Here is a 23732-nt window from a genome sequence, read left to right on the forward strand (position 1 = left end):
TTTATCTCCCAGTGCTTAAAATTGTCATTTGTGTGAAATGTAATTTTATATAAGTGCTATGTTAATTTTGAAATTAAAATATGTAAATTATCAATTGAAGTACAGTGCTCCATGTAGGTTGGCAGGTAACCAGAATACTGTTCCAAAGTATCTGAGGCATAGAAACTCAAACACAGGAATTGGAATTCAGGTGCCCGGCATTCACACTGTTGCTAGGGTGGCATACTGCTGCAGTGGTCACACGTCATCTTACCATGCCAAACAAAAGCTGGCCAGTTCTGGAGGTGAATAAGAAGGGATGCTGGGGTATAGCCACTTAACGATGAAGCCAAGCGGGAAGTGAAATGTCAGCATTTTAACGCACTTAACTTTACTAATATTTTGCTCTGTGTTTGCATCACGACAGTGACAACAAATGGTGCAAAATCTTTTTTCCTTATTTACTTTCCAGCGCTAAACTTGTTTAGTGCTGTAAATAACGTAAAAGGGGGCGTGTCAAGGGTGGTGCATGGGCGTTCCCATGCAACCACCCAAGGTTTCTCAAGCTTAACCCTATTTACTAAATATAGTAGATTGGGTTTAGCGTGAAAAACTGCGCCCTTTTGAACTAGGCGCAAGGAAGGAGAAATGCTTTAATTTTCTCCTTCCTTTTTCAACTTTGTATGTGTGCGGCACAGTGCAGCATACATGCAAAGTGGGAAAAGCTTTCCCTCGTGTCTAGGCATAGTATTTTGTGCAGGAAGGGTATCCTTCCTGTACAAAACCTATGCTAGTCTCGCACACACACCCTAGCGCTATGGTGCTAAAGTGGTGCGTGGTGCACAGCAGTTGTAATCAGTGTCGGGGCACGAGAAAGTCGAGGAGAGAGCCATATCTTTGAAAATAAGGCACTCTTCTGCTCCTTGTCTGTCGCTCAGCGCAGCGCAGCTTCGCGGAGGCTGCTCTGAGTTGCGTGGAGATTTAGTAAATCTCCCCCACAGTATTTTCCCTTTCTACTCATAGGGTAAGAGTGCCCTCAAATAAAAATCTTAAAAACTGCATTACAGTATATTTCACTTTCAAATTAGTTAAGGATTGAGACGGATTTAAATTGTCCATACAGCCAGTGAAATTAACAATTTAAAATGATCAAGGAAGCAGTGAAATAAAAACCTATCCGTAGTCTGTACTGTGTCCAGCTCTAATTAGAAACCAAACAAAAATTATAGATTTTGTTTTTGAAAATGCGAGCTCAATGCTTAAGCTACATGGCAAATATTTCTGCAAGTAGTATATCTGATCTTTAAAAATTCCACTTACTTTCTTTTCAGCAACCAATACCGCAAATCCAGTAAATTGGCACAATATCGTTTTTACATTTGCGAATCCAATCTTCTTGTGGAGCACATATTTTTACGTGTTATTTTCTTAACAATAATATAGTACTCATATTTACCACATCAGCCCACGTTACACAGAAATGTCAAGGCGTTCCGTAAAGATTAGGTATCGATACCGGCCTACAATGTTTAAAAACAACAAGATATCAACAAACATTGCAGCCAGGAAAAATGCACTTCTCAGGATTCCAACCAGTAGTGGAGGAAAATGGCTGCTCTGAGGTGAACGGTCTAAGTGATACAAGGCCACGATGGAATATTGTTTTCTATTCCAATTAACCTCCAAAATCTACATCACAAATTATCCAACTGTACAGTAAAAAGGCCAAGAGCCACAACACCAGTGTGGCATCTTTAAAATACATATGGATTTGAGATTCGAGAATAACACTGATTTAGAAACACACACCCTTGTCATCATAGATTTTTGTTTTTTATATCCAGGGCAGCATACTCACTCTGCACAATTTAGCGACAAAGGGATGTTGCGACAAATTCATTCTACAGGGTTGGGATAGAAACAATTCAACAGGCAAACAGTTCATTACAAGGTAGGAGCCACATGCTCCTCATTCTAGGCCATTAAAACCTTACAAATACTGGCATATAAAGAGGTCAGTAACACATTTGCGGGAGACAGCCAGCTATTGGATAGGTGTGTATCCAAGGTTTTGTCACAGTTAAACTAGCTGCCAGCAAAGGTAACACAGAGGCAGGATATTAGGAGTGATCTCTGAGGCACGTGCGTTTGAGCCTTTCGGAATTCACCAGGAAATAATAGGGAGTGCATTTTCCACAGTGATCTCTTCATTGGCTAGCTCCACGTTTCTATTTTTTCTTTACGTCCTTGAATAAAGTACAGAATAGCTCAGAGCTGGAGAGCAACATTTGATAGATTGTCATTGATGGAAGGTGGGAAGCTTATGAAGAAGCTGCTTCTTGAAGGATTCAGGGTCACCACCAGGAACCATGATATTTTAGTACTTTTCACATATACACATTGCTACATATTTGTCATAGAATATGAAAAGTGTGTCTGGAGAGATAAGGCAAACAGTGCCTGCATCACAATGTGCATACCCTTCAGGTAGGTGAAAGTCAAAGCTGTGCCTCTTACAGCATCATGTCAGAATCCTCTGCACAGTCGTCCGCGTACAGGAAGTCTTCCGTCAGTGTGCTACCCAACGGCAGTGTGCTGGCTTCAGACCATGCCACCCCATTTTGTACGACGGTGCTCTGCAGAAGAGGTATGCTGTCCTGCTCGGGCACGTCAGGCTCCCTCCTGCCAGTCCCTGCAAAAATATACCTCTCTCCACCTGGATTACTCTGATGGACATCTACAGAGACTGTCGTGGCGTTGAGCCGTGGAGCACAGGACTCACTAATGTCATCGGCCTCAATGCTCATTTCAATCTCCGTGAACTGAGGGTCCTGTGAGAGTGCTTCACTATCCTGAGGCATGCTGGTGTTCATATAGATTATATCTTCTTTGTTTGACACTTCTGGAAGTCTGTGCAGTAGCTTTTCCAGTTCGACCTTTAAGTCGGTAAATGTGGGGCGGTCAACAGGGTCTGCTCTCCAGCACAAGTACATGAGTTCATACCTGCAACAAAAGAGTATAGTAAAGTTTTCACAAAGGCAGGTAAGATTAAAAGACAATAAGAGTTCTTTAGCATATTGTCATCTTAGGTCACGTATGGAGGACCAGTGAAATCTCCGAAGTGTTAGGTGTGACAGCGCAGTGGTGATACAGCCGAACCAGATATTCTCAGGGGTGCTGACTAAGCACACATCCACTGCTTTCTGTGCTCTCACATTCAGACACAAGGTAAACTCCTCTTACCACTGTTTGACTTGCCTTTCTTGGGTTGAGTTGCGCTATTTGGGGCATAACAGCCTAGTGAACAGTTTTTAGTTGGGGATGAACAAGATCTCATTGGGTTCATGGAAACTGGAGCACAGTAAAGTCAGGCTAGAAGTCCCATGCTTCAAGAAACAAACAAGTCATTCCAGAATTTGTCAGATAATGCCCCAAAAATATTAAAAGGGTTGGGATCACAGAGAAAGCTGGATACACCATTGTGACTCTTCAAACGCTTCCTGAAATATCACCTCAAAATCAAAAACAGTTATATGAAAATCCATTAAATCTCCCGCCCTTCTCCTTTTTAATTAACCTAATATGGAAACTTCAGACGCACCGCTCCATGAGATGTGCCCAAGACTTTAGAGGGTTTTCTTTGAAGGTGTTTTTAAAGCATATTTCTTTTGTACATATGAACTTTATACATATTAGTCCATGCCTTTTTCCTACTAATTGTACATACTGTGTTGTCATTGGTACATATCAATCATCCCTTTTGTGACAAAATGAACTTATGCTCCCTGGCCCTACTGCTGTATGTCACTGCAAGAATAACTTATTGTCCTGCTATTACTACTGGTTTAACTCAAAATAAATACATAAAAATAGAGAAGTAGATGGGGAACGCACCAGGAAAATCAACTATAATCTTACTGGGGGAAAGCGGGGGAGGAAGGTGGGAATAAGGTGGAAAGGCTAGGCACTTGGGCTGCTCTTTTTCTTTACATTTTTTATTTTATTACAGTATCGTGCACATAACCTGTTGTATCTTGATTACCTTCCCCCATCGTGTACAGAGCTCCTCTTTTAGACTTGCACTTTAGTGCTGGTGGCGCCCTGTGCAACAATAATTTTTGGCACCCCCACACCCAATGAGTGCCTCCTCAGATTCTCTCACTATCACCGGCCAAAAGTGTCCCTCTTCTCTCCTATCATAAGTTATTGCTAAACACAAAAACACAGCGCCCTCCGCCCCCCCCCCGAGGTCAGTGCCCCCCACAAGTCACGCCCAGTACAGCCGCACCAGTCGCACAGCCCTAAAGCCGGCCCTGCAGTTGCACTCAAATACAAATACATGAAACCTGACATATGCCTTCTGATGAGGAGTTGGGGGGCAGAACCACATGGTGTCTGGAAAAGGTTGGGAAGAGAAACTAGGAGCATTGTGCATGGTTTTCCAGTGCTACTATGTTATATATTTACATGTCTTGTATCAGCCATAAAGAGGTTTGTCTGGGCCACTATAGTAAATACGATTTTAAACAAAGCCTACATATACAACCTAGGCATGGGACCACCCTGAGGGGCTTTGGAGCGCCACGATCTACATACTACAGGATTTTTATGTTGCATGAAAAAAAATGTCAGAATTACCCAGGAAATGCCCATCTATCACAGAAATAAAGCTGCTATATAAGTGTTAAGGAAATCGCGTTTCCTCTTGCGTGACAAGTTCCTCAACTTCTGTTCTGCTGATACAGCTAGAACAGGATGGATGGGGACACACAAAACTAAATTGTAGATGTCTACTCCTACCAACAGCAAGGTGCTTTTCACCTTACATTCCTGAGAATATAAGAGACTAGCAGCCCGCCCCAGCGTTGCCTGGGGCAGAAGGGGGCTGGGGGCAGCATTTCCGGATTGCGGCAGCGTTGCCCGGGGCAGAAGGGGGCTGGTGGCAACATTTCAGACTTGGGTGGACTCCCGCCCCAGCCCCTGCCTGCCCCGACATTGCCCAGACCGCCTCCCGCCCGCCTCCCGCCTCGCCTTTGCTTTACCCCGCCCGCCCCGACATTGCCCAGACCGCCTCCCGCTTCGCCTTACCTGAGCCGCCGCTCTTCCCCGCGCTCCGGACTTCACCGCCACTCCTCGCTGCTCGTCACCGCTCCTCCCCGCCTGTCGTCATCATTCACGTTGCGGACATCGCTAGGTCGCGGCCAGCGCTACGTCGCGGCCGGCGCTACTTTTAAGGGACTACTTTGTTTTTAAAGTTAACATTTTTAATTTACGTTTTTTTTAAATTCTATGCAGCCTATGTCTATCTACACACCCTGAGGATTACAACAATGTATTGGGTGTGTGGATTGGCGCTGTGGTTCCCGAGTTTACCTTGCCAAAAGGTTTCTGTTCTCTCTTTATAATAGTAGTATAGATTACAATAATGTGTTAAGTCTCTCACATACCTGGAGCCACTCAGGGAATTGTTCCTGTTACAAGTACTACATTTTCTACTTACATAGTAGGGATCCTTTCTCATAGACGTCTCACACCCCATCCTCATAGCTAGTAACTCCGAACAGCAGAGCACCTTGCATGCTATTCTTATTGTAGGAGAGTGCAGAGTAAAAAGACTGTGCTCATGTCACTGTACCGATGCCATCAGCAAAGCTGCGTGCCATTCCTTTTACTCAAACCCCAATGGGAGGTGAAACTGGTTAGTGAAGCGGTGGAAGAAGCAGAGAGAACTCGGGTGATCCACCTTAAGTGGTGGAGGCTGCAGCAGAAATATGTTACTCAATAATGGTATGTAGTAACCCAGCAGAGCTGCTTTAACCCCTTGGGTGCTCATGAAGAGCTCAGCTCGTTATGAGCCACAGCGCTCCGGTGCTCATGACTAGCTGAGCTCGTCATGACCTTGCCCGTTCCATGGAACGCTCGCATGCTGGGCTGATTCCCCTGCTGTGCTGAGCGTTCCATTGGAACGGGTGTGGCCATGACGAGCTCAGCTCGTCTTGAGCACCGGAGCGCCGTAACTCATGACGAGCTGAGCTCGTCATGAGCACCGGGGCGCTGTAATCGCCCCCCGCCCCCCAGCACAGCAGGGGGAATGTGCCCCGCACTGAAGGGGTTTATGTTTGGATCTTACCTTCTGCTCTAAGTTCGGAAGCTAATAAACAATAACAGAATAGTATGTCAGGAACTAAAACACATGCATCAGAAATATTCTACATACAAACACCCATATAATTGACGTTGTATATCTTGAAATTTAATATGCAACTGTGTTGTCCTGATAGGGTGCTTGGTTCTGTTTTTTAAGCTTTTTTTTTCATTTTTGACTATTATTTTTTGGGTGTTCCAGGAGGAACCAGTGAAGGTTGTGAAGGAACTCTATTTGGACCACGCATTGTTAGTTATGAACATACAGATTGTGAGAAGGTGGCTTGGTATATGCTGTCCTGTACCAATCCACACGACCCTTATGATGTATGAGGTCAAAGATAACCTTTATGAAAGCTATCCTAGTGGTAGCTGTGGAGAGCAGCCTTCAGGCTAATCTTGAAGGAATGTAAAGCAGCTTGTTTTACCAGAATATCACCTCCTTAATGACTAAATAAGGAGAACCACAAAGTAGTTATATAAAAAGATGTATTTATTAATAGAACACTCTCTACTCGCCTCTACATGAGGTTAGACCACAAAGCACACAATACTGGGTCAATAGAACAGTTATAAGTAGCACAATACACAGCGGGTTCCAGGGGGAGATGAACCATATACTAAAATAGTCGTATAACAATCACAACTTGACTAGACACAGTGCCTAGTGCACATAGAATCGAAGGTGATGACACAGGAGACCCACAGAGGACGGGTGCAGTGAGGAAACACGACTGCGTGCTCCGTACAACACTATGGGAAAGTCGCGGTTGCAAAGTTAAAGTTTAAGGACCCTTCTAGTAGGACTTTGAGCAAACCCTTCGGAACTTAAGAGTTTAAAGAGCCACCCAACATGCGAATACCGCAGTATCAGAGTTACCTAACCCAGGAAAGCCGGGTGTATAGGTCTGAAGTGGCGATGGAAACTCTTGTCGTTCTCTATGGAAGGAAGTGAACAAGCCGAGAAGGTGAAAATGGTCTGGTGGAATCCAAGCCTGTATTCTGGATGAGAGGACCCTGAAAGCAGAGGGGACAGAGTCTGAGTCACTTCAGAGTGACTAGGGCCTCAGTAGACAAATGCCCACCGATGCCAGGTGCTTCAGGTGCGAAGAAAAGATGCTTGACTCTGCATCCGCGAGGTCCTGGAGGAATCGAGGATGACCAGGAGCTGTTGGTGAGCTGTCCCATTAGGGATGTCGAGTGCTGAGGGGTCGGCGTCCAGCAGGAGCACCAACATGCCTTGGCAACAGCAACCCACACACGATGTACAAATAGGTTACGGTGTGGACCAGAAAAGTCATGGGGACTCTCCAAGCAATAGAGAGTCAGGGCACATCTGGAGCAACCAGGAAAGCTCAAGAACAATCAAGATAACCCTCAGGGGTAAAGCAGGCCAAAGGACCAGAGGTCTCAAGAGGGACCTCAAGCTAGTTTGCAAAGCACCAGCTGACGGAGCACTCGGTGTGACGAGGCCAGGAGTTCTTTAGTGCAAGTACTGCCCAAGGTCAGGACTACATGGAGCCCAATGCACAAGCCCAGGAATTACCAACAAGCATATGCACTTGCAAATGAATGCTGTGCACAGGAATTCAGTTTACGCACACCCCACGAGGGATACTGACCTCAAACTCAGTGAGAGGGCAGATCGACCTTAGCGACCTTCAGAAATCCACCTCCTGTGTTGCTGAAATCTTTGGAGTCTACAGGAGCAGCTCCTGGTCAGTTGCACTTTAGGTGCCTGTGACGCAGGGGAGTGACTCCTTCACTCCAAGGGAGATTCTTCTGTTGTCTTAAGTGGTCCACAGGTCCTCCATGGAGTCTGTATGGAATTATGGCACCAACTCGGCTTTGGACAGAAAGTGGGATGAAGTCAAGCCCAGTCGAGGTCCCGCGAAGTTCAAGGTGTCCAGACGGTCGAAAGTCAGTGGTTTCTTCTTGTAGAATCTTGTCCACTTAAAATTCAATGTCCTTTATCCAGGTAACCCCTTTTATACATAAGGGGGAGGGTTGGAAAGATTCAGGGGACCCTGTTAGGGGTGGAGCAGGACAGAGGGGTGGCTACACCCATGTCCTTTGTCCAGTTTCGCACCAGAGAAAGAGCCAATGGCCCCCAGCACTGGTGTGAGCTGGACTATGCACTGTGCACAGGGACACCAAATGTGCCCCCAGTGCAGACTTTCAGGCACTCTCAGAGTACACCCACCCACCCCCAATACACTAAACCCTGTCTGGGAGGTGGTTACACCTCACCGTGACAGGATACCTATTGTACTGCCTTTCTCTGCTCGATCTTGGCTCAGCAGCAGGAGGGCAGCAATGTGTCCCTGGCGGACAGCATCCATTTTGTGCTGTCTGGGCCGAGAAGGCTGGCACCGGGTAGACCGGTGAAGGGTGGAATCATACATCCCACACCAGTTACTGGTGTGGAGGTATGATTCCAAGGTGTTTGATACCAAACACAATATGTTTCTACGCAGCCGTTTTCGAGTTAGCATTTACCACAAGGTTATAATGCACCTCTACCTATAGGTCCGGCTGAGTCAGAGACAACCCAGGAGAATAGTCTCTGAAGGCTGCAGAGGGGCGCTCTGGTCATGCTGGGGCATCCTCTCACATAAAACCCAGCACCCTGCCTTCAGAATTGATAAGGCCCGCTATAGGGGTGACTTATACGTTTTAAGTGTAATGACCATTAGGGCACTGCATCCTGAGACTAAGCAGCATATGTTGTGATTAAATCCTCTATAAAAAAATCCCTACCCTTGGTAATCTGTGCCTGTTACAGACTGGATTAGAGAACTACTTTTAAATCATGGTGTTCCATTGTGCCAAATTAACAAGACTTGCCTCCATTAAGGAAATGTTTGACTATGGAAAGCAACCCAAAGCGGGTAGTACTGATGACCAGGTGAAAGGTCATGCTCTGGGCAGCAATGCCACAGACCTCACATCTCGTACTAAGTCAGGGGATATAAAACTCTTGCGAGAGTTTAAAAAGTACATATTGGCATTTTGTACAGATTTCTCAAAAGCTCTCGCTGACTAAAATCACTCAACGCAGATGGACGAATTGCGCCTGGATTCTATCAAAACGAACAATGCACAAAAGCCATGACCATGAGTATCTTACAAAATGCGTTGCATCACTTGAAACAGACCAGCTAATGTTGTCTGATACTATGGAGGAATGTGAAAACTTCTTCTGTAGAAATAATGTGAGATTTGAGAGTAATGATGCTGGGATATCTAACGCCGCCACAGAAAAACATGTGGAAGTATTGTTAGGACTCATTCTCAATGCTACTGAAAAGAAACAAATAATTTTAGATTGTACTTATAGAGCCTTTTATTCTTAATAAACCACACGTCACTGCCACTGGATATATTGACTAGGGTCCATTTCTTCCAGCTCATAGAGGAACCCCTTATGGAGGCCAGGAAAGTTGAAACCATAAGCTTTAGAGCAGATATTGCCAACCCCTTTCAAGATATCATTCCTTTAACATTTGTCAAATAACAAGAACTCAGATGGGACGACAAATCTGAAAAAGGACAAAATCGCCTACAGAGGAGGATTCCCTCTGTGATATCAGTTTACTGTGGCAAATAAACATTGCTCAGCTAAAAATACTCACAGAAGCAAGAGAATTACTAAAAATGAACCTTCCTGCAAACAGATTATACAAGCAATGATGGACAGAGAACCCAGGAGTGCTTTGAGATGGATCATCCCAAGGCGCGGGACAGCTACAAAAACTCATTGAAATAGCAAGAACAAAGGTTTGAATGAACTCACACAGAAGAAATTTAAGGACTGTGCATTGCTCAGACTGTTCCCAGTTCTTCTGAGAAACCTCTTTAAGGCGACAGGTGCATAACTAGCAAAACTTTACTTGCAAACTATCACAAAGCCAGATATCCTTTACCAACAGAGTGCTAGGTGTGACATGGGATCAGGGTTAGCCTCTGGAGCAGCCCCGCTCCACATGTTCACTAGAGGTTTACTTTCATTATATTCTGTTAGGTTTTCCATTTTGGTTATTAATGTTGACTGTATAGCAATATTAGTATGTCAAGTAGCAACTTCTGGTTTGTTCCCTTGACTTTTTCAGGACTCAGACTGTTTTTAGATCAAGCATTTCTATGGAAATCAGTGATAGATTTAGCAGGGAACTTCAGGTGATGGGTTAAGGTTCATGTACTTTGATCCAGTGGCATACCGTGGGTAGGGCCACAGGAGCGGTTACCCCGGGCGCATAATTCTTCGGGGTTCAACATTTTAAAATGCTCTTAAAATCTAATAGATGTGTTTGGGGTAAGGTCTCACTACCTGGGTGGTGGAAGGGACTCAGGAAGTGCTAACGGCACGCCCTGGGTGCTGCCAACCCACGCTACACTGCTGCTTTGATCAGCAGGTTGGAAGGCTATTACGCCAGTGCAATGGCACACATTAACATTGTTTCTCTCAATGTTCAGGAGCTGAACTTGCCAATTAAACGTAAAGCTTTGTTGAAATTATTGAAAACTAAAGAGGTAGACGTTGCTCTACTTCTGAAAACTCTCCTCACAATAGTAGATACAGCGAGACTGTAATCCTACTGGTTTGTATTACAACTAGATTCATCTAGTCATAACAAGACGAAGGGAGCAGCGATATTCTTCAAACAGTTGTAAATATTGATCATAATTAATGCGATGCAGACGGGCGAATAGTTGGGCTGATGGATACCTTGGGCTCACACAATATCACAATTTTTCTATTTATGGCCCAAACGACAACAAGGAACAATTTTATGCAATGCTTCTCCTGCTGGTGGCTAATTTCACATAGAGGTAAGCGAATACAGCATGGTGATTTTAACACAGCCATTGACCCTGCACTAGATAGGTAAACTGCCCGGAACACTACATGCCCTGTTCCCTCTTCATTGACACAACATATTGTCGCCATGAACCTGATTAACGTATGGCATGAACTGCATGGAGGGCAAAGGGGCTACAGATTTTATTCAAATGTACACAAAAAATATTCACAAATATTTCTTTTCTTAATCTTGCAAATTCCTAAAGCACTGAATATTAGGTGTTAGTACAGGCCAACATATGTTGTGGAGCCAAGCTCCAATGTCACTACTACTAGACTTTTGTAATCACCCCAAGTCCCCTTCCCATAACTGGTATTTCATTGATATAGCATTTCGAGATTTGGCATTAAGAGAGTCCACCCGAATAATTTTAGAACATTATTTTAAAGAGAATTATAAAGGTGAGGTAACATGGGATATCAACTGGGATGCAGCAAAGGCTCTGTTATGAGTGTAGCTTATGTTACACACAGCAACTTTCACTAGATTAGCGAAGGAAAGCAAGACCTTGAGCCTGACTGGGGCAGTTACAAGCTCTCCTTAAAACTACAGGCTTGGGCAAAACCTACGAAGAGCTCTACAATGTTTGAGATGAGTTGGAACAACTATATTTGACAGATGCTGCAAAAACACCTACTCTGTCTCAACTAAAACAACTATGAAAATGGGGGTCAAGACAAAGGGGCTGTTGGCATATAAGCTAAGACAACAATAATTCCAAAGTCATATTTATAACAACGGGTGATAATTATCCCTGTCTTTATCAGGCATAATCTTTGTCCCACAAACACCAAAAAACATAGCTACAACAGCTTTCCTCTCCGCATCTTGAGCCAGGATTTTTGTTGGAATTTAAGAGTCCTCTCACGTCAGATGAAATATGGGCCACCATTCATAAATTGAAGGCCAATAAGACCCAAGGCCTTGGTGTTTTGTTTTTTGTTTCTACAACGCATATTGTGACCTGATATTAGAATCCTTAAAATTGATTTTTATCCTCTTGAGTCGCCTACAACACTGTGGTGGTTCACTGACCAAACTAATACTACCAAACAAAAAACCCATTGGCCTGTGCTCCTACAGATCTATTGCCTTGCTCAATTGTTATGGTAAATCTATTTCTCTATACTAGTGTCAAGACTCCACACTATTTGGTCTCCTTTAATAAATAATTGTCAATCAGGATTTATATTCCATAGACAAGCACGTGATAATACACAACTTGCAGTTAATATTATCAATGTAGTGTAACGTAGCAAAATGTAAACTGTCCTTTTCTTGCTTGACACATAGAAGGCACTTGATAGGGTAGATTGGTCATATCTCTGACAAGTCCATTCAAAATCAGTCTTCCATCCACATGTATTCACATTTATCTTAGCCAACTATATAGCACCTACTACAAGGATTAAGATTAATGGAGAAGAGTCATTGAGGATCCCACTGTGTAGTGGGATACAAAAGGGGTGCCTGTTGGCACCCCTGATATTTGCAATACAAAAATGACGCCATTGATTTGTCAGAGCGATGCAACCTAGACATACCGGGGGTTGAGATAGATGGGAACCAGTATAAGTTAGCTTTGTTTGCAGATGATGTGTTAAGCTTATTATAATGTCCTGACTGACAAAGGTATTGAAGGAGTTGCAACAGTTTGAAGCAATTTCAGAGTTCCGCATTAACTATACAAAGTCAATTGGAATGGGGGTTGTAGACCCTCCAAATTGCTGGAACAGCCTCTTATTACACCAGGTTTCTCATGGACAGCAACTTCAGTGAAATATCTGGGTGAACCATCTAAGAATAGGGAGTATACAAAATGAATTTCTTGCCTTGATTACTATATGTAGCACCAACACCCCCCTATGGTTCCCTGCAGACGTTTTAGATTTCATTCAGACAAAATATCTAGTGTTTGTGTGGAACAATGGAGTACCAAGAATACCCAATGCTACATTACACAAGAGATAGCTGAAGGGACTCTAGGACTTCTGAATATCCTGCAGTTTACATATGAAACAGTTACGCACGACTTTGGATTGGCACCATCCCCCAAACACCAAGCCGTAGGAAATACTCATACATGACTATAGATCATCTGTCCTTGAAGCAGGCGGTGTGGATTAAGCCTAAAGATCATTTTAGAATGATGTCACCTTGCTATTTTGAGTGTCATCCAAAAATACAGGGAGAAATGCACACAAAATTTGGGATCACAATGTTTCCTTCCCCTTGACCCCAAGTGTCAACAACTGCGACTTCAAGCTAGGCTATGAAGAGAAACACTTTGAGGGCTGGTTAATAGGTGTCCACCCTGGTTGTATGTGATGTCATAGAAAAACAACTTCATGGGTTACCATTACTGAGAAACCATTACATCTAATGGAAATTTTCAGAATAAATGGCATTTACTTTTTCGTAGAAACCAATTCACGAAATTTCTATTCGGTGGAAATTGGCTTTTGAATGCTTATTATTTAAGAGTAAATGCAATGGTTGCAGGTCTTACTTTCAGAAACAGTTTTATCAGAGATATTTATTTTGGTGCTTTACTCAGGTCATATTATTTCATATTTATATCTTTTACATTGTCAAACAATTACTTTGGATGCTTATAATTAGCTGACCCATCACAACCCATAAACACCATTCATCTCTGACCCCTCACAACCCCTAAACAACATCAATTGTTGCTCCTAAAACCTCCCACAACACCTAAATTACACTCATCCCTGAAGTCTGAAACCCCTTCCAACCCAAACTTTCACCATCCCTGGACCACAAAATCACTCACTACACCTAACTCCATCCATTCCTGAACCCTAAAATCCCCTTTCTAAACCTTACCTAACCATTCCATACCCCATAAAACACCTCAGCACACCCAAACGTCACTCATCCCTGAACTCTAAAAACCCTCACCACCCTTAAACAGCAGCCCTCCATGACCCATAAGACTTACTTATCACCCTAAACTACTCATCCCTAAACCCTAAAAAACCCTTTCTACATCAAAACTCCACCCATCCCTAAATCCATAAAACCCCTCACCACCCTAAACTCCACCATAACCTGAACCCAAAAAACTCTTCACCACTCCAGCTGCTACCCATAGTTGATACTTAAAAACCCTCACCAGCTTTAAACTTTACCCATCAATTAACTCTAAAAAACCCTCAACACCCTTACACTCCACCCATCTCTAAAACCTAAAAACACACCTCATAAACCTAAACCACTCATATGAGATCACTAAACGCCCCTCAACACCTCTTCACTCTACCATTTCTCAACCCTAAAACCCCCTTCCTATGCCCCAACTTCAACCATTCCTGCCCTGTAAAAAACAATTACCCTAAACATTACCCACCCTTAAACCCAAACACGCACAGTAGTTCTAATTCTACCCATGTTTAGCGTAATTTAGGATCTTTCCATAAAATTATCTTTCCTTTAAAATGCTTTCTTTAGTTTTCGATATTTTTGTATTTCCTTAAAATTGTCTTTTCATGTTTTGATTTCCTCCAATGTGGTTTCTCAGTTTTTGTTTTACATTCATTCGCACACATTAGTCCACCCTTATTAGGGGAACTTTACTAGGAGGGTGAGGTTCTTGACAGACCAACATGTACGCAACTATTCAACCTAACAAATTCTGATGAATTTAGACCCACTTAACCTTTGCACTTGGCAAGTTCTAGAGATATTCAGGCATGGGGTGGCAGGGACAAGACCTCTGTGAGAAAACCTGTTAGTATAGGGCTCCCTTTCGAGGGGATTCACTCACCTATACGCTACGTTGATCTCCCTATCACACACACACATACAGAAACACAAATATGAACATAAATGGAACAAGATTTAGATACTAGTATTGATGATGACACCTGGATGCACATCTGACCAAGGGCATCAAAGACTTACATTTGCCTTCAGTACAAAGTTAGTCTATAATAGTATAAAACAGTACATCAACATGCCATGTTTGAAACTTCTGATGTGTGTTGGAAGAGTTTTAAGAGGGCCACTTACATATATTTGTTGTGGCCCTGTCCATTCATGAGGCGATTTTGGGCAGATGTTTTTCAACAGGTTCAGAAGATATGCAATGTGAACTGACCGCTTTGTCCACTAGTTTTGTTGGGTGATTCAGGGAAGGGCAGCCAATACCCATTTACCATGTCCGGGTGTAAACTACTGACTCATTCTGTAGTACCATCAAGAACCACCTTTGCACAGACATGAACAAGGCCTCTTCCCCAGGCATCTCACTTTGATGACTTATGTATGGCACATTATATATATATATATATATATATATATATATATATATATATATATATATATATATATATATATATATATATATATATATATATACACACATATATATGCACACAAATATATACACACACATTACCTACTGGCCAGTAGGTAGTTATAATTAGGACCTAGTTTCCATAGGTCAGTGTTTTTTCTTCTCCCAATAACTTTGACGCCGGTTGACGAATCTTTGCGAAATTTTCAAAACTAGTGGCCTGCTCCGGTCAGCTCCTGTCTTGAAAGTTTTGCAGTGATTCGCCAAGCGGGGGCTGAGAAAAAAGGGTGGTCCCAAAACAAATTTTTCCATAGGAAACTTCAGGCAAAGCTACAGCCCGAACTACTGAACGGAATTACACCAAATTTGGCTAAGAGGTAGCCCTTAGTTCAGAAAGAGTCCTTTTTGTTAAATGGTGTAAATCCGTTCAGTTGTTCCTGAGAAATTAGAAAAAGAAAAAATATCGATATCAGCGGTGGGTGCGCGATCCCTCCTGACCACAAGCTTCATTCTAACATGCTGCCAACACTCCAAACCAGGAAGTGTTGGCAGCCATCTTGTGACTCGGTAGAACAGAGTCACTAGAAAACAGTGGAAAAAACATGAAAACATTACAAAACAAGTAAATGGGGCAGGGTACAAGCACCCTGACCCCCTAGGCCTGCTCAGGGGTCCAGCAAGGACCCCCAGGGCCAAAAAACAATGTTTTTAAAAATAATTTCGGCGGAATTCATGCTGGGGTCACGAATACCACCGAAATTATTTAAAAAATGAAGCGCAGGCTCTCTTTAATGAGGCCCACGGGTAGATCAGGTCCCTGGGGCTTGTCCGAAGGGGAACTGCAATGGGAGAAGGGCAGAAAGAGATTAATAGAGATGGGGGAGGCGGATGGGTCACATGGCCTGCCCACCGACAGCAGCAGCTCAAAGGAAATTGAGTGGCTGGCCGCTTCAGCGCATTTCAATATATGGAAATGAGACCAGAGGCTTCTGCCATAAATCAACACTCAGCACTTTGTTATTTCCCTGTTCTGCACCATTTTCCTATTATTTCCTAAGCTGCTGCCACGGGAGCATGCGGGCGGCTCCTGTCTCCCCTGATCCCTTAATTGGTAGCACACTCTCCCAACTCGTGCTGCTGTGGAGGGGTCAACTGCTGAGGTTCCCTGCCAGTGGTGTGCAGTATTCTTCTCGAAAATCCACACAGCACACAGCTCTGCCAATCAGAAGTGTGAATCAAAGTTCTTGCATCAGCTGCGAGTATGTAGATTTTCACCATGCAAAGCTGTTTGCTCTGCTTCCGTGACTGAAACCTTGATCTAATCTCCTGACCTCAAGGCAGAACCATTTATTTTATTTATTTATTTATTTAACTTGTATAGCGCGTTATAACCACCGGGGTCTCTAAGCGCAGTTTGTCCAGATTACGTAGTGGGGTTTGGCATATACTTGATCTTAACAGTGCACCTAGAGGCTGCTCCATGCTTGCTTGAATAATACCGTTTTTAACTTTTTCCTAAAGGATAACAGATTGCATTCCTTCCTTAATTCTGGGGCCAATTTGTTCCACAAAGCAGGGAGTGTGTTGGAAAAAGCATGTTCCCCTACCGTGGCCACTTTGAAACGGGATTGGGACAAGAGGGTGGCGTCCGACGAGCGCAAAGTCCTGCTCGGTGTATAAGGGGATAGGCGGGATTTCAAGTATCTTGGTGCATTACCATACAGCGCCTTATGTACGATACACAATCCTTTAAATACAACCCTCTGCCGAATCGGGAGCCAATGTAGCTCCTGCATCAGAGGGGAAGAGTGGGCAGTCCTGGGTTTCTTATAAATCAGCCTGGCTGCATCATTCATAACCCCCTGTAGCTTATCCAGCAGCCGCTGGGGTAGGCCTATATACAGGGAGTTTCCGTAGTCCAGCCTAGCCAGGATTGTGGCTGAGACCACGTGTCTCAAGGTGGAAAATGAGAGTAATGCAGAGATCTTCCTCAGTTGTCGCATCAGCCCTATACAGGTACCCACTACCGCAGTGACTTGTTTTTTCATGGAGAGTTTATCATCCACATACAGGCCCAAACTTTTGACTGCGGTCGCCGGTTTCGGTGGCACACCCAGCTCCACCGGCCAGAATTTCTCGCTCCAGGGGTTGCCCGTGATGGAAATGGGCAACACTTCCGTCTTGTCCGGGTTAATTTTTAAGGAATTCTCGGACATCCAATTAACCGTGGCTTTGAGTATGTCCTGCAGCCTGGTAGACGCTCCAGGGCCATCATCCAGCCGGATGATTATCTGGGTGTCATCGGCGTAGTTGTATACTAGGCAGTCCATCCTATTCAGGAGTGCAATTAATGGCTGCAGGTAAATATTGAAGAGTAGGGGTGACAGGGCAGAGCCCTGTGGAACCCCGCAGGTGATGGGAGCAGAGGTGGAGAGTAAGTCCCCCAACTGTACTCTTTGTGTCCTGCCCTGCAGGAATGATGTAAGCCATGCATGTGCTGTACCCCTGATACCAAAAGACCTCAACCGCGACAAAAGTTGTTCATGACACACGGTATCAAAAGCCGCGGAGAGATCCAGTAGTACCAGGGTGCTCGGTGTTTTTATATCAGCCCGACTCCTCAATTCATCCAGGATTGATAGCATGACTAATTCCGTGCTATGGTTAGCACGGAACCCTGCCTGATTGGACTCCAGCAGGTTGTTGCTCTCTAGATGTCCTGAGAGCAATGCCAACACATGCTGCTCAATCACCTTAGCCAGAAAAGGCAACTGGGAGATGGGTCGGAAGTTCTTCAAACACTTCGTGTCCGATCCGGGTTATTTTAGTAGAGGAATCAGGCGGGCCTCTTTTAAAGCTAGAGGGACCTGTCCTGTGTGAAGGGAAGTGTTCAGCAGATGCAAAACTTCTACCTCAATACCTGGCAATGCCAACTTGAACACATCAGGAGGGCATGGATCCACCAGGGAGCCGGATTTAACTCGGTCCGTGATCGTAGATAGTTCCTGTTTTGAAATTGGGGAGAACTCAACTAACGGTATAATATCCGGCGGGGCAGTGTGGTCAGGTGGGCAAGGACAATCTAGGGGTGTGGTTGCAGCAATTTCTCCCAGAATATCAGAGATCTTATTCACAAAGAAGTCCTGGAACCTCTGGCAATCCTCCTGGTTGAACTCAGTGCTTTGCTCTTTGTTTGTCCTGAGCTCCGCCAGGACCCGAAAGATTTCCTTCTGTGGATTTCTAGCTGCAACTATTCTTTCCTCAAAGAAAGCAGCCTTCCTAGTTTGGATGGCTAGTTTGTAAGTCGCTAAGGATGAAATGTATTCTTTCTTGGCAGTGGCGTCATACACTTTCCGCCATGCTCGTTCTTTCCTCCTCACCCCACGTTTCATATCCCGTAGGGAGTCGTTGTACCAAGGGGCCCCAGCTCCTCTCTGCACCTTCTTCACCCTACGAAGGGGGGCCACCAGATCAACGGCTCTCCCCAGTTTATGCTGAAGGTGTCCACAAAGGGCATCAATATTAGCGTCCTGCTCCTTTACTGAGGGAGACTGTTCCAGGAGATGCACCATTTTCTCCCCATCAAAGTTTTTCCACTTCCGGGCCATTTTCCAACCTTCCCCCGGCTTGAGCAGATGGCCATTCAATAAAATTCTGCCCTTTATTAAAAAGTGGTCAGACCAGGCGCATGGCAAGATCTCTGTAGAGCCCTGGACTGGCATAGTGGTCCAGAATAAATCAAGCACATGTCCCTTCTCGTGTGTCGGTCCCTTCACCTGTTGAGTGAAATCCAAGGAGGAAATTGCCTCCTCAATCTGTAGTGCTTGCCCCTCTTTAGGGGATTTTTCCCAATGGTAGTTGAAGTCCCCGACAACAATCATTTTGTCATATCTCGAGCGCAGATCCTGAACCAATCTAGTGAAAAGAACCGGGAATTCTGGCGAAGCCCAAGGCGGTCGGTATACCACCAAGAACACTACACATACCGCCCCCTGCCTGAGCTTTACCCCCCATAACCTCTGCTCCCCCCAGGGTTTCGGATAGAAACCTTTCGGTGCGGAGACATGCCTGATAGAGAAGAGCTACTCCACCTCCTTTCTTAGCTCCCTCCCTATTGAAATGGAGTGCCAGATAGTTATCCGGTAGGGCTGCCACTAAGTCCGGCGCCGAACAATCCTCCAACCATGTTTCGGTCAGCGCAAGGGCATCTAGCTCCCCGTCTTCCAGTAGTGAAAAGACCTCCAACTTATGGCCCTGCAAAGAGCGCGTATTCAGCAGGCCAAAGTTTAAAGAGTGAGCATTAGAGTCGCGCTGCCGCGCTCTTGTGCTCTTGGGTGGAATCAGCAGGCCCTCCCGAGCCAGCAGACGTATACAGTCCTGGTCAAGGTGGCACTTACCCATGTTAAGCTCCAATAGGTCACGCCTGGAGTAGGGCAAAATTGGACCAGGGGTTCTGGCCCCGGGTCCCGGATGGTCACTGATGGGCAAAGATGGGCTCGCCTCTGGCGAGCCTCCGGCGCGCCTATTCCAAGTATGAGTTTGCCAGCTAATGGCAGACATCTAAAAAATGGACAACAATCACGCCACGTTTTGCCCTGCTTGGTCGCACCGTATGATGTCACTGACATGCTATGAATAAGAGTTTTTAACTTATTTAGATTTCTACAATTATATCGGAGTATTTTTTATTTACAACTTGCTGTTTGTGTGGCTTTTGTCCCCAGTAGATGAGACGAACTTTCACAAAAAAGGAGAGCGTTTTTCTTACAACTTTAATGAATAAAGTAAATAATATATTGGTTTCGTTTGTGTTGTAATGAACTGTATTGGGGCTCTAGGGGCTGACATGCCTGATCCCACATGAGACACGTCTATATGGCCCGTGTGTCACCTACCCTGCTTGATATACACATTTAACACATACGTCAATCCCTTCTGAGACGTACTCTGCCTTGCTTGATACCCACATTCACTGCTCTGTGGCACTCACCTATACTGAGCCCACTTTAGACCCATATACACTCGGCTCCTCTCTGACACGCCTGCACTGTCTGACCTTACATGAGACACACCTACAAAGCCTCCTTGACATGCCTAAGCTCTGCTAGTGACATGCAGACATGCACGCACCCCCACCCCGACCCCCCAACACACACACACACATCCCCTCCCACCTCCTGCCCCACTTAGGACCAGAGACAGGCAAGCCAGTTTATTAACAGGGAGAACCAAACCACAGGTCAATCTGGGCTATGAGAGCCCAAGCACGAGCCGGGCCAGCACAATTTGGAAAGTAAATTGTGCAACAAACTTTATGTAAACAAAGAAACAAGACGTTTCACATTTCCATATTTTTGTAACCGGAAAGCATTTCCCTTTAGTACGTTTGTTTATATCGACAAAGATGCCCCTGGCGAACCAATTAGCAAGTCAGTCGCCATCTGCCTCCTATATGTAGTTCATGTACAAGAGACGATTTTGTACAGCGTACATCCTGAGCTGCTGTAGTTCAAGGTGCTGTCAAATGCGCTCATAAAGGAAAAGGAGACACAATAAAACAACATATTTGCCTAGGATCACACCGTTTGTTCAACTGAGGTGAGGAAGCCTGGATTGAACACAGGTCTCCCGGATTCACTCTGAGAAGTCCACCCATTAGACTTTCAAGGCAGTGCGTGACCCTTGAAAGCTTTCGGCTTTTTAAATTACCCCTGTGAAACGGTATGGGCGGAGATAGACCCTATGGAGCAAGATGGCAGGGAAAGGGCGATGGGAGCGTAGGTTTGTCAAATAAGGGAAAAGTGTGGGTGGCAGGGCCAGCCAAAGTCATTTGAAGGCTTAGCTTTTTTGGCCTTGAGGGTCTTCAGGACTTTGAGCTGAGCCAGAGCCAGGCATCCAGCCTTCAGTCTGTCTGTTGTTGTTGTATAAGCTGCTGCATGGGTTGGCCAGTAGCTACATGAGTGTATATATGGGTTATTGATGGTTGCCTGAGTATTTGTATGGGAGACTGAGTGTGTGTGTGGGTGGGTGGGAGGTGTGTGACTCGGTGCATAGATGTGTAAGTGATTGATTCACTGGGTGTATGGATCCAAGAGTGCATCTGTGAAGGGCTTTATGGGTGGGTAAGTGTGTGTATGGGTGTGTTGGTGAGTGAATGGATGTCTCAGTGGTACATGTCCAGGTAACTACATATGTAAAAGGCAGTGTATGTGAGAGTTGGAGTAAATAAATGACTACATGTGAGAGTCAGTGATTGTGAGAGTGGCTGTATAGATGAGTGTGTACTTGTATCAGTGATTATATAAGAGAGTAAGTATGCGTTAATATCTGTATGACTAAGTGAGGTGGTGTTTGTATAACTGTATAGGTGAGTAAATGGGAGTGTGATTGATTATTTGCATGACTGACTAGGTGTGTGAGTAACTCCATGGATGAGTGGCAGAGTGTGAGTGTATGTATAGGTGTATGAGTGCATATGATAGTGTTGTATGAAAGAGTGACTGCACGTATGAGAGATTGTATGGGTGAATGAGTGGATGTGTGTGTAGACCTAGGAATCAGTGAGTGCGTATGTAGTAACTGGTATTGCATGTCGGTGGTTTAAAAAAATGGTAGTCTGTATTTTACAGTGGGTGTATCAAAGGTTATATTAGAGGGTGAGAAGGGGCATCAGCTTTTCACGTGGATGATGTCATCAGTGATGTCATTTCAGATGTCATCAGTGATGTCTTCAGTGATGTCACTGACCATGTCATGAATGATGTAATATGAGACATCATCAGCAGTGCATTGCGGGGAAGCGAGATATAGTTAGCTGAACTAACTACAACGGTGGAATTTCTCTGGTTTTGTACGAGTAAAATGTCCAACTAACTATAACGTCCCTGGAACTTATGGTTTTTTCAGTGAATCTATCTATCTATCTATCTATCTATCTATCTATCTATCTATCTATCTATCTATCTATCTATCTATCTATCTATCTACCTATCTATCTATATATTATGCACTTTGCACATATTGCACCTTTTGCACTGATATAGGCCCTCGTGACTGTCAAATATCTGTTATTTATATGGAACTGGTTTCTAGTATTTTTTGATATTCCATTTTAAACTAGAATTGTCACTTAATTTTAAGGAATTTTATGACGTGATCATGTATTTTACGTTTAATGAGTCATAAATTAAATTCACAGATCCAGTTTGTACAGAATAGTAATGTATGTATCTCTTATATATGTTTTGTTAAATCAACAATACTATAATGAATTCAAGGGGATACATTGAAACCATGCTTAACCTTAGGCGAGGATTTCTTCCAGCTTCATTACAATGTTGGTCATGTGGCCATTCGAGTTTTACCGCACTATCACTTTAAAAGCACAGTGAAATTAGTGAACAATGTCAAGTGAACAAGGCTCGTGGAGCCGAAACGCGTCTTTGACATACAGAAATAAAGGAATTTGAGCACTTACCTTGGGTCGGTGTCCACCATTTGTGAATATCGGGAGACTTCGATTTCGGTTGGAACAATATATAAATATATATATATATATATATATATTACCTACTGGCGGTCGCCAGTAGGTAGTTATAGTTAGGATTTTTTTCAATGTTAAATCTCAAAATTCTATTTGGAATAACTTTGGCACCGGTTGACGAATCTGCCTGAAAATTTCCTGAAAATGGCCTCGTCGAGCTCCGGTCCTTCCTTGAAAGTTTGGGGGGGGATACGTCAAGCGGGGGCCGAGATAAAAGGGGGGTCCCAAAACGCGTTTTCCCCATGTAAATTTCCATAGGGCGGTCGATTTCACTTTTAGCCCGAACGGCTGAATGGATTTCCAGCAAACTTGGCAAAATTGAAGGGACTGGTAGCCCGATGTGCCTTTGCTATGTCTCAAGATATGTGCTCCAGTGGATTTTGAGTAATTTAGGTTCAAAAAAATATATATATCTATAGGCGCTCTCCGGTGCGCGCACCGGAGAGCGCTCCAGGCGCGACACGCGACTTGTGCGCAGAAAGCTGATTGGCTCTTGGGTGTCTGTAAACATTCTAAACAGTCTGGAGCGGCCGCCATCTTGTGTCTCGGTAAAATCGAGACACAAGGGGTTTGAAAAAAAAAGGGGCAAATTACCATAAGGGGGAAGAGTAGACCCCCTAGGTTTGATGTAGGGGCTAAAATAGGGTCCTGCGGGGCATTACATTTTTTATTTTATTTTTCGTTTTGCGCGGGGGAAGCGCATGGTACGCGCACCGGCGAAGCACGGGGAAAATCCAGGACCATATTTATGAAGGCCTTGCGCTGCCAGTTTTGCGCTTCCTGTGCGTCAATTTTTGTGACGCACCAGCTGTGTAAAAAAATGCGCATTGTTACGCAATATTTAAAAAGTGACGCATCTATCTAGATGCGTCACTTTTTAAAT

At 44.3% G+C, this 23732-nt stretch overlaps 1 protein-coding gene across 5 annotated transcripts in view; it reads right to left on the reverse strand.

Annotated features, from left to right (window-relative positions):
- Positions 1–1796: 1796 nt before the first annotated feature.
- MERTK (MER proto-oncogene, tyrosine kinase) overlaps positions 1797–23732 on the reverse strand; it is a 366926-nt gene continuing 344990 nt past the window's right edge. For all 5 annotated transcript variants that reach the window (XM_086927212.1, XM_086927213.1, XM_086927211.1 and 2 more), the window contains one exon: positions 1797–2982. In XM_086927212.1, the coding sequence (XP_086783338.1) occupies positions 2493–2982 (490 nt within the window). In that variant the 3' untranslated portion in view covers positions 1797–2492. The remainder of the gene's footprint in view (positions 2983–23732) is intronic.

The sequence above is a fragment of the Lissotriton vulgaris genome, chromosome 6 (assembly GCF_964263255.1).
Source record: "Lissotriton vulgaris chromosome 6, aLisVul1.2, whole genome shotgun sequence".
NCBI lineage: Eukaryota > Metazoa > Chordata > Amphibia > Caudata > Salamandridae > Lissotriton > Lissotriton vulgaris.